An 11,948-nucleotide genomic window follows, 5' to 3' on the forward strand; every position below is an offset into this window, starting at 1 on the left:
GTAAGGCCCCTCCCCTTCTGGCTATACACCCCCCGCGGGATCACGGGATGCTCAGTTTTCAAGCTTTGTGCGAAGGAGGCACACATCCATGCACAGCTCCACTGTTTAGTCAGCAGTAGCTGCTGACTATATCGGATGGAAGAAAAGAGGGCCCATATAGGGCCCCCAGCATGCTCCCTTCTCACCCCACTTGCGGTTTGTAAGGTTGAGGTACCCATTGCGGGTACGGAGGCTGGAGCCCACATGCTGTTTTCCTTCCCCATCCCCCTGAGGGGCTCTGTGGAAGTGGGATCTTACCGGCCCCCAAACCCTGAGGCCGGTCTCCATCCACAGACCCAGAGAACCTGCTGGAGGAGCTGAGTACCGTCAGGGACATGGCCCTGCAACAGTCAGGTACTCTGTGTCCCCGCACAGACAGGCACGCACACTCCAGACTTGCTGGGTGTGTTAGTGCGCCGGGGACAGTAGCGCTGCGCGCTGGGGTTAGAGTCACTACAGCTTAGCTGAGTGACTTTATGTGTTGGGAACTACTGCGCCGGCCGCTCCGGGAGCGGCGGCGCGGCTGGGACTTGTTGTGCGCCGGGGACTCGCGCTGACCGCGCTTTTACGGCGGCAGCGCTCATAAATCTAGTCCCCGGCTTTTGCGGCCTAGCTCTGCTTCGTTCCCGCCCCCACCCTGTCACTCAGGGAAAGGGAGAGACGCTGTTCTATAGCAGCGCCGAGGGCTGGAGTCTTATTTACATACTCCAGCCCTCTCACTGGGCACAGTGGGGACGCATGTTTCCCGCTCTTGGTCTCAACACGCCCAGGGCCCGCCCATCTCCACAGGACGCCGGCAGCCATTCCTGCATGCAGTCTGGCTGGAGAACGGACGCAGGCTCTGGGGGACTCAGACAAGGGGCTCTGGCGACCACACACCCGCGTTTTTGCGGGCGGTAAGCTGCACATAAGTGCTGGCCCCACTAGTGCCACAGTGTTATTTGGTGCACTTTTTCCCTGTACCATTTACATTTTATATTGCACTGTACAGTCGCTTCTTGGCTTATACCCTATATTGCTCTGAGGAGACAACAACATGTCATCCGCAAAACGCAAGGGTGCCAAGGCAAAGGCGGTATGCACTGCTTGTGCCGCATGTGGGGCTAATCTACCGGCAGGTTCCAGTGACCCCCATTGTGTGCAATGTTCAATCCCTGTGCCACTTCGGCAGCCAGAGTCTATGGTAGTAGTGGCCCAGGCAGAGACGCCTGTGAACCCTGCCCCTGTGACGGGGACAGAATTTGCAGTTTTTGCTGATAAGATGTCTGTGACTATGACAAAAATCCTGGAGACCTTGCAGTCCAGGCCAGTTACTCAGACCATGGACACTGGTGTGTCTATGCTCCCCGGTCCCCCCCAGTTGGAACTAATCCGTAATTCAAGGGGGTCCCAGGCTTCACAGGCTGAAGACTCTGACTCGGATGACAGTCCCAGGCAGCCTAAGCGGGCTCGCTGGGAAAGACCCTCGACGTCATCTCACTGGTCAGGGTCTCAGCGAGAAGAAGAGACAGAGATGGATGATCAGGAATCTAATCCTGACACCGCTCTCAATCTAGATACCCCTGATGGTGACGCTATGGTAAATGACCTTATAGCGGCCATCAATAGACTGTTGGATATTTCTCCCCCAGCCCCTTCAGCAGAGGAGGCAGCTGCACAGCAGGAGAAGTTCTATTTCCGGTATCCCAAGCGTAAATTGAGTACTTTTCTGGACCACTCTGACTTCAGAGAATCAGTCCAGAAACACCATGCTTCTCCAGACAAGCGTTTCTCCAAACGTTTTAAGGATACACGTTATCCCTTTCCCCCTGACGTGGTCAAACGCTGGACCCAGTGTCCAAAGGTGGATCCCCCAATATCCAGGCTTGCGGCTAGATCCATAGTTGCAGTGGAGGATGGGGCTTCACTTAAAGATGCCAATGACAGACAGATGGACCTGTGGTTGAAATCTGTCTATGAAGCTATCGGCGCGTCGTTTGCTCCAGCATTCGCGGCCGTGTGGGCACTCCAAGCTATTTCAGCTGGTCTGGCACAGGTGGACTCTATCATACGTCCAGCAGTGCCGCGAGTAGCGTCCTTAACTACGCAAATGTCTGCGTTTGCGACCTACACTATTAATGCGGTACTGGACTCTACGAGCCGTACCGCAATGGCGTCTGCCAACTCTGTAGTTTTGCGCAGAGCCTTGTGGTTAAAGGAATGGAAGGCAGATTCTGCTTCCAAGAAATGTTTAACCAGCTTGCCACTATCTGGAGACAGACTGTTTGGTGAGCAATTGGCTGAAATCATTAAACAGTCCAAGGGTAAGGACTCCTCCTTACCCCAGCCCAGATCAAGCAAACCTCAACAGAGGAAGTGGCAGTCGAGGTTTCGGTCCTTTCGAGGCTCGGGCAAGCCCCAATTCTCCTCGTCCAAAGGGACTCAGAAAGAGCAAAGGAGCTCAGATGCCTGGCGGGCTCACTCACGCCCCAAGAAAGCAACCGGAGGAACCGCTTCCAAGCCGGCTGCTTCATGACTTTCGGCCTCCTCTCTCCGCATCCTCGGTCGGTGGCAGGCTCTCCCGCTTTTGCGACATTTGGCTGCCACAGGTCAAGGACCGGTGGGTAACAGACATTTTGTCTCACGGGTACAGGATAGAGTTCACTTCTCGTCCTCCGCCTCGGTTCTTCAGAACCTCCCCACATCCCGACCGAGCAGACGCCCTTCTGCAGGCGGTGGGCTCTCTAAGAGCAGAAGGAGTGGTGATCCCTGTTCCTCTTCAGGAACAAGGGCAAGGTTTTTACTCCAATCTCTTTGTGGTGCCAAAAAAGGACGGCTCATTCCGTCCTGTTCTGGACCTAAAACTGCTCAACAAGCACGTAAACGCCAGACGGTTCCGGATGGAATCCCTTCGCTCCGTCATTGCCTCAATGTCTCAAGGAGATTTCCTTGCATCGATAGACATCAAAGATGCTTATCTCCACGTGCCGATTGCTCCAGAGCACCAACGCTTTCTGCGTTTCGTGATAGGAGACGACCATCTTCAATTCGTAGCTCTGCCATTTGGTCTGGCGACAGCCCCACGGGTTTTCACCAAGGTCATGGCGGCAGTAGTGGCAATCTTGCACTCTCAGGGACACTCGGTGATCCCTTATTTAGACGATCTGCTTGTAAAAGCACCCTCTCAAGAGGCATGCCAACTCAGCCTGAATGTTGCGCTGGAGACTCTCCAGACTTTCGGGTGGATCATCAACTTTTCCAAGTCCAATCTGTCACCGACCCAATCACTAACGTATCTTGGCATGGAGTTTCATACTCTCTCAGCGATAGTGAAGCTTCCGCTGGACAAGCAGCGGTCACTACAGACAGGGGTGCAGTCTCTCCTTCATGGTCAGTCGCACCCCTTAAGGCGCCTCATGCACTTCCTAGGGAAGATGGTGGCAGCAATGGAGGCAGTCCCGTTTGCGCAGTTTCATCTGCGCCCACTTCAGTGGGACATTCTCCGCCAATGGGACGGGAAGACAACGTCCCTGGACAAGAGAGTTTCCCTGTCCCAGACGGCCAAGGTCTCTCTGCAATGGTGGCTTCTTCCCACCTCATTATCACAGGGAAGATCCTTTCTACCCCCATCCTGGGCAGTAGTCACGACAGACGCGAGTCTGTCAGGGTGGGGAGCAGTTTTTCTCCACCACAGGGCTCAGGGTACGTGGACTCAGCAGGAGTCCACTCTTCAGATCAATGTTCTGGAAATCAGGGCAGTGTATCTGGCCCTACTAGCCTTCCAGCAGTGGCTGGCAGGAAAGCAGATCCGAATTCAGTCGGACAACTCCACAGCGGTGGCATACATCAACCACCAAGGAGGGACACGCAGTCGGCAAGCCTTCCAAGAAGTCCGGCGGATTCTGATGTGGGTGGAGGACAGAGCTTCCACCATATCAGCAGTTCACATCCCGGGCGTAGAAAACTGGGAAGCAGACTTCCTCAGTCGCCAGGGCATGGACGCAGGGGAATGGTCCCTTCACCCGGACGTGTTTCAGGAAATCTGCCGTCGCTGGGGGGTGCCGGACGTCGACCTAATGGCGTCTCGGCACAACAACAAGGTCCCGACCTTCATAGCGCGGTCTCGCGATCAAAGAGCTCTGGCGGCAGACGCCTTAGTGCAAGATTGGTCGCAGTTCCGGCTCCCTTATGTGTTTCCACCTCTGGCACTCTTGCCCAGAGTGCTACGCAAGATCAGATCCGATTGCGGTTGCGTCATACTCGTCGCCCCAGACTGGCCGAGGAGGTCGTGGTACCCGGATCTGTGGCATCTCACGGTCGGCCAACCGTGGGCACTACCAGACCGACCAGACTTACTGTCCCAAGGGCCGTTTTTCCATCGGAATTCTGCGGCCCTGAACCTGACTGTGTGGTCATTGAGTCCTGGATCCTAGCGTCTTCAGGATTATCCCTAGGGGTCATTGCCACCATGAGACAGGCTAGAAAGCCCACGTCTGCTAAGATCTACCACAGAACGTGGAAGATATTCTTATCCTGGTGCTCTGCTCAGGGAGTGTCTCCCTGGCCATTTGCATTGCCTACTTTTCTTTCTTTCCTGCAATCTGCGTTAGAAAAAGGTTTGTCGCTCGGCTCCCTTAAAGGGCAAGTCTCGGCGCTATCCGTCTTTTTTCAGAAGCGTCTAGCACGACTTTCTAAGGTGCGCACGTTCCTGCAGGGGGTTTGTCATATCGTACCCCCGTACAAGCGGCCGTTGGATCCATGGGATCTGAACAGGGTACTAGTTGCCCTCCAGAAGCCGCCCTTCGAGCCTCTGAGGGATGTTTCACTTTCTCGACTATCACAGAAAGTGGCTTTTCTGTAGCGATCACCTCTCTTCGGAGAGTGTCTGAGCTAGCAGCGCTGTCATCCAAGGCTCCTTTCCTGGTCTTCCACCAGGACAAGGTAGTGCTGCGCCCCATTCAGGAGTTTCTCCCTAAGGTAGTATCCTCTTTTCATCTAAATCAGGATATCTCCTTGCCTTCCTTTTGTCCTCATGCAGTTCATCGGTATGAAAAGGATTTACATTTGTTGGATCTGGTGAGAGCACTCAGAATCTACATTTCCCGCACGGCGCCCCTGCGCCGCTCGGATGCACTCTTTGTCCTTGTCGCTGGTAAGCGCAAAGGGTCGCAGGCTTCCAAAGCCACCCTGGCTCGATGGATCAAAGAACCAATCCTTGAAGCCTACCGTTCTGCTGGGCTTCCGGTTCCTTCAGGGCTAAAAGCCCACTCAACCAGAGCCGTGGGTGCGTCCTGGGCATTACGACACCAGGCTACGGCTCAACAGGTGTGCCAGGCAGCTACCTGGTCGAGTCTGCACACTTTCACCAAACATTATCAGGTGCATACCTATGCTTCGGCGGACGCCAGCCTAGGTAGAAGAGTCCTGCAGGCGGCAGTTGCCTCCCCATAGGAGAGGGCTGTCTGGCAGCTCTAACATGAGGTATTTCTTTACCCACCCAGGGACTGCTTTTGGACGTCCCAATCGTCTGGGTCTCCCAATGGAGCGCCGAAGAAGAAGGGAATTTTGTTACTTACCGTAAATTCCTTTTCTTCTAGCTCCTATTGGGAGACCCAGCACCCGCCCTGTTGTCCTTCGGGATTTTTGGGTTTTTTTGGATACACATGTTGTTCATGTTGAACGGTTTTCAGTTCTCCGATGTTACTTCGGAGTGAATTTGTTTAAACCAGTTATTGGCTTTCCTCCTTCTTGCTTTAGCACTAAAACTGAGCATCCCGTGATCCCACGGGGGGTGTATAGCCAGAAGGGGAGGGGCCTTACACTTTTTAGTGTAATGCTTTGTGTGGCCTCCGGAGGCAGTAGCTATACACCCAATCGTCTGGGTCTCCCAATAGGAGCTAGAAGAAAAGGAATTTACGGTAAGTAACAAAATTCCCTTCTTTCTCCAGATTGATTGTTAAATTATCGTTATTGGTTATTAAATGCCAGTGATGAGTGGTTTGCACCGCATGTGCCAGTGTGTCCTTCTCACACTTTCTCGTGCTGTTTCTTTGCTGGCCACTAGATGGTGCCCTAGACATAGCCAAAGACCAGACATACTGTATATACAGTAAATATATATATATATGTATATATATATATAATGTGTGTACATACAGTGGAACCTTGGATTACGAGCATAATTGGTTCCGGGAATTTGCTCTTAAACCAAGTTACTCTAATATCAAAGCGAATTTTCCCATAGGAAATAATTGAAACAGAGACAATTCATTCCACAACCCAAAAATATTTACTGTATTTATACAAATGTATTACAGTAATACAATATAATGTCCTATATTTATATAAAGTTATTACTGTGCCGTAAAAAGCATATAAAATAAAATAAACTGCACGTTAGCGTACAATAGAATTGTTGGTGTCTGGGAGGTGCAGTCTATAGAGAAAAAAGGTAGTATAAATATGTCAACCTTTATTCTAGTACAGTACACAAAAAAAACGCATCTCAAATCTATTCTCCCCAAAATAAGGGCAGAAGTAAGCCAAATGTGGGGTAGGAATACTGCACAGGCAATTAGATTACAGCACAAGCCATGTGCTGTACTGGTTAGCAGAAAGAAAGTACAATACTGTATCCACAAATGCAAATAGACATGTTATATAGTATATACTGTACTGTACAATGGTATACTGTATACAGCACATATGTACAGAAAGTTACCTCTGGAGCGGGTCACAGCGCGGTGAAAGGACGGAACCGGAAGTTCCAAGGTTCCACTGTGTATATATATATATATATATATATATATATATATATATATATATGTGTGTGTGTGTATATGTGTGTGTGTGTGTGTGTGTGTGTGTGTGTGTGTGTGTGTATGTATATATATATATGTATATATATATATATATATATATATATATATATATATATATATATATATATATATATATATATATATATATATATATATATATATATATATATTATAATAATTGCAGATTTTATTCTTGTTATGGTGATTTGTCATTTTCTGCCAGGTTTGGTTGATGCCGTTGACCTTTGACGTGTTTCCTTCCATTTTGTTAATACCCACAATGTAATAACTTTTTCACAGCCGTTCCAGTGAAACACAATGAAGGCCCTACTACGACGTCCAGGAGAAAGCATCGAAGGGGAAAAGTCACCAATGGAGTTGGAAAGAAGTAACTTTAGGATTGAAGGCTAACTATAGTACCGGTCCGGGGGTGAACCTGGTGATGATAATCTCTACATACTACGGTTCATCATTTCACAGGTCATGAAGGAGGACGGACTGGTCATCAGCAGACGGCGACTCCTGGGAGCTCAGGATCCCAAGTGACTGTGAATTCCCAAACCATTCACCTTTTCTTGCCCTTCTGACCCTGGATCCTACTGTCATGATTAACCCCTGGCAGTAGGTTTCCATCCCGGCCGGCAGCGGGCGCCATCACCAGGCTGCACGGCGGAGACGATCGCTTCGCTCTCTGACCGGCACATGATGCGCTGCTCTTTGACATTTCTTTCTGCCTGTTGCCGGCTTCGATTCCCGCTGACGCTTCCCGTGGCATTTATTTTACCGTATAGTGTGATCTTACCATTGATTTTATTGATTTTTTTTTTCTTGGAATTTTCACATGCTATGTAAATTGTTTTTGTGTTTTTGTTTGTTTGATCTTTTTTTTTTTTTTTTTTTTAGGGACCAGCTAGATTATGCTGCCATGACCTGTTGCTATATATCTAGACTGCAGCCCACACCACTTCTGTGTCATTGCCTTTTTGCCTTTTAATATTGCATAGAAGATAAATGTAATGCAGAGCACATAACACAAGAGCCTCCACCTCACACCACGTTACTCGCCACTTCATATTGTTAGGTGCAAAATTCTGTTCTGATTTTTCTTAATATATCTTTATATCGATCGTAGATCTGGTACAAAACTCCAAATCCCCGGTATAGAGAGGTATAAAAATTAACATGGGGAGTCCCTGCAGTCACCACTGGAGGGCGCTCACAACACATACGCCTGTGTTTGCTTTTAACACTAGAATTCCCAGAGAGGGGTCATTTAACATTTCCACCATTGGAACCCTTTGGAGCTCGAAATTCCTGGGACTTCTAGTGTTAAAGGGAACCTGTCACCAGATGTGTCCCTTATTACCTGCGGCCACCACCAGTGAGCTCTTATATACAGTATTCTAGAATGCTGTATATAACAGCCCAGGCCGCTCTGTATAACCTAAAAAACATATTTTATTATACTCTCCTGCGGGGTGGTCCATTCCTATAGGCGTCCCTGGTCTCGGTCCAGTTCCTCATCTCTTCCTTCTATCATCATCCTCCTTCCCAGTGCCATATGGATAATGCGTCCTACGTCATCCACACGGTGTCCTCCAGTGCACTCCTGCGCTTGCGCACTTCTCTCTGCCCTACTGAAGGCAGATCAAGGCATTGTAGTGTGCATACGCGGGTGGCTTTTCACGTTTCCCAGCGCCTGCGCATTACAATACTTTGCCCACAGCAGGTCAAAGAAGTGTGCGTGCGCGCGCAGGAGTGCAATGGAGGACACTGTATGACGTAGGACGCATCATCCATACAGAGCAAGAAGAGAGCAGGCGCCGGACCGAGACCAGCAACACTCATTGGACCGGACCACCCTGCAGGTGAGTATAATGAAAGCTGTTTTTTACGTTCTATAGAGCGTCCTGGTCTCTTATATACAGTATCCTAGAATGCTGTATATAAGAGCTCACTGGTGGTGGCCGCAGCTTATAAGGGACAAATCTGGTGACAGGTTCCCTTTAAATCCTATCTGCACTTACTAAGATGTTGCCATTCTGGAATATGAAGCAGGGCCAACTCCATATACAGGGCAGGTGTCAGTTGTGTTATACAGCTGGCACCTGCCTCTACTTCTAGTGACTGAAGCTGGCTGATTGCTGCAGTTTAACCATTTAATACCCCTGTCAATTGCTGAAAGCAGCATTTAAATGGCGCAATCCAAATTAGGGAACTGTTCTAAATCCAGTCGCATTATCCTTTTTTTTTTTTCCCCACCCATTCGTCCGTGCTGAAAGTCGCTTTTGTCGTATCCTGGTTCTCTGATGCTTTCATATGAGAACATTATTTTTACTATATACTATAATGCCGAAGTATTGTACAAACAATTGCAGTCCCTTAAGGGAACTAAAAAATAAAATGAAAATTAATAATAAAAAAAAGTATAAAATATTAAAAAAAATGTTTGCTTCACTCACCTTTTATCTCCATTTGAAAATTAAAAAAATAAACCATGCAAAAAAAAAAAAAAAATGTAACTAAAAGTGCAAGAAATGTTTGTCAGTGCACGTCTACAGAAAAAGGCTATAAAAAGTAATGAAAGCATGGTACATGCCCCAAAAAAAGCCCCCACACAGCCTGCCTGAAGAATTACGGTGCCAGGTCGTTCTTACCGTACCATGAACGTATAAAAAGCTAAAAATAATTCCGAAATTGTTTTTCTTTTTTCCACTCTTGGAAATGTTTTTTCCCCCACTTTCAGTACAAATCAGCCCTGATACTGCTGCGTTGACGGAAAATAAAAAAGTTTTATGTTTGTTGGAGGAAGAGGTGAAACAAAAGTACAAAAAAACTAGGTGGGGTTAAAGGGAACCCATCATGTGGAAAAATGCTATTAACCTGCAGATATGGGGTTAGTCTGCAGGTTAATAGCTTTCTGAAGCTGCCCGGCGTTGGCACTGAGACTTGCTGCCAGGAGGAAATTAACTTTATTCCTTCCAGCAGCATTTGGGATTCAGTCACGGGGGCGGCGCTCCTCCGTGAGTTCAGTCACTTCTGTGTATAGAAAGCGGCGGCTTACCATGCCCCCCGCACTGACTGACAGCTTCCTCTAATGCTGTGTGACTGTCAATCAGCGTGGGATGTGGATGCAGCTGTCCATACACAGAGCAGTGACTGAACCGCGGCACCGCCCCTGGGACTGAAATCGAAATGCTGCTGGGAGGATTAAAGTTGTTTTCCTCCTGGCAGCACTGTTTAATCTGCAGGCGTCGGGCAGATTTCAAACCCTGTTATCCTACAGATTAACCCCATATTTGCAGGTTAATAGCATTTTTCCACTTGACAGGTTCCCTTTATTGAGTCAGCGCCCTCTAGTGGCAGTTACAGGCATTTTTAGATTTTTTTTCTCTGTGCAAGGGATTTGGAGAAAACAGAGCTCTGACCGCTTAATTAAGAATATATTCAGGACAGATTTTCTACCCTTTTTAGATTAAAAAAAACAAACCACAATGGCATTCATTGTTGGATTTCACTTGAAGTTCTGATAGTCTGTAGACTGCACAAGCCAATCTGTACACTGTGCGCGACATGTGAAGGCCATCTTCAACCGAGGAGGCCAAATCTTCCATAGTATTACATGTTTCTATTACAATCGGGTCACTTCTCCATTTCCAGCGCTCGTCTGGTTTTCTTTGAGCGAGCAGAAATGTATTAATATCAATCAATAGCGTATTCTCTATCTCCAGAGAACAGGCTGGTGGGAGAAATCCTCATTAAGATGCCAAAATACCAGAAGCTGTCGTACAATCTGGGGTATGTTGTGTTGGCCACGATTGCTGTATGTGTACCGTCCTCAGCGGACTAAACATGGAGGTACAGAATAAACTGTCGTCAAAAAGCTTGCTTCTGTCCTGTAATTCCGCGTGCACCTTAGACCTCATTCAGACGTCCATTTTTCACGTGCAGTCGTGGCCCAAAATTTTGAGCCTGACAAGTTCTGGTTTCCACACAGTTTGCGGCTTCAGTGTTTTTGGATCTTTTAGTTGGATGTTTCTGTAAGCTGAGCAGCAGCTCTCAATGTCAGGCAGCAGCTGCTAAAGCAAACAAGATTCTAGGGTGTATAAAAAGAGAGATTAGATCCCGCGATCCCAACGTGTTATTACCCCTCTATAAATCACTTGTAAGGCCACATCTGGAATATGGGATCCAGTTTTGGGCTCCACATTTTAAAAAGGACATTCAGAAGTTAGTTCAAAGGCAGGCAACTAGATTATTACAAGGAATGGAGGCCTCCCATATGATGACAGGTTGAAAAAGTTAGATATGTTTATCTTCGAAAAAAGACGTCTCAGAGGAGATCTCATTTATATGTATAAATACATGTGTGGTCAATATAAAGGACTGGCACATGACTTATTTCTTCCAAAGACAGTACTAAGGACCAGGGGACACTCACTGCGAGTGGAAGAAAAGCGATTCCAACAGCTAAATAGGAAAGGGTTCTTTACAGTTAGAGCGGTCATCCTGTGGAATGCCCTACCACAAGAGGTAGTAATGGCAGATACTATAACAGCTTTTAAAAAAGGGCTGGATGATTTCCTCACTACACACAACATTGTTGGTTATAAGTAATTTAATGACAAAATGTAGAACTGGTGGAGGAAGGGTGAACTGGATGGACCTAGGTCTTTTCTTCAACCTAAGTAACTATGTAACTATGTAGTTACTGAAGTACGATCGTTAGGCCGCTTTCATACTGCGTTGTCATCTCTGTTCAGTGGTCCCGTCGGGGCTTCCATCCAAATCCCCCTCGAAACGGGTTTCCGACGCATGCGCCGACAGAGCGATTGACTATAATGGTGTAGACGGAGTCACCGTGTGCTCTGTCTTGCACCATTTTCAGGAGTATAAGCTTTCTGCAGGCGGACACCCAGACGTAGTAGACAGAGCTCACGGTGACTCCTGCACCATTATAGTCAATGGCCCTGTCAACACATGCGTCCAAAACTCGGGGGGGGGGTTCAGACCGAAGTTTTGACGGGACCACTAATTGGAAATGACAACACAGTGTGAAAAGGGCCTTATTATATCAGAAGTTTAAATATTTTTATTGACAAATACATC

General features: G+C 47.9%; 1 protein-coding gene across 1 annotated transcript in view; it reads left to right on the forward strand.

Moving 5' to 3' along the window:
• Positions 1-10,722, forward strand: part of PTDSS1 (phosphatidylserine synthase 1) — an 83,672-nt gene extending 72,950 nt beyond the window's left edge. Inside the window, exon 13 of the mRNA XM_075353060.1 lies at positions 7,140-10,722. Coding sequence (XP_075209175.1) covers positions 7,140-7,231 — 92 coding nt within the window. The 3' untranslated portion in view covers positions 7,232-10,722. The remainder of the gene's footprint in view (positions 1-7,139) is intronic.
• Positions 10,723-11,948: the final 1,226 nt, after the last annotated feature.

This window comes from Anomaloglossus baeobatrachus, chromosome 6, assembly GCF_048569485.1.
Source record: "Anomaloglossus baeobatrachus isolate aAnoBae1 chromosome 6, aAnoBae1.hap1, whole genome shotgun sequence".
Classification (NCBI taxonomy): domain Eukaryota; kingdom Metazoa; phylum Chordata; class Amphibia; order Anura; family Aromobatidae; genus Anomaloglossus; species Anomaloglossus baeobatrachus.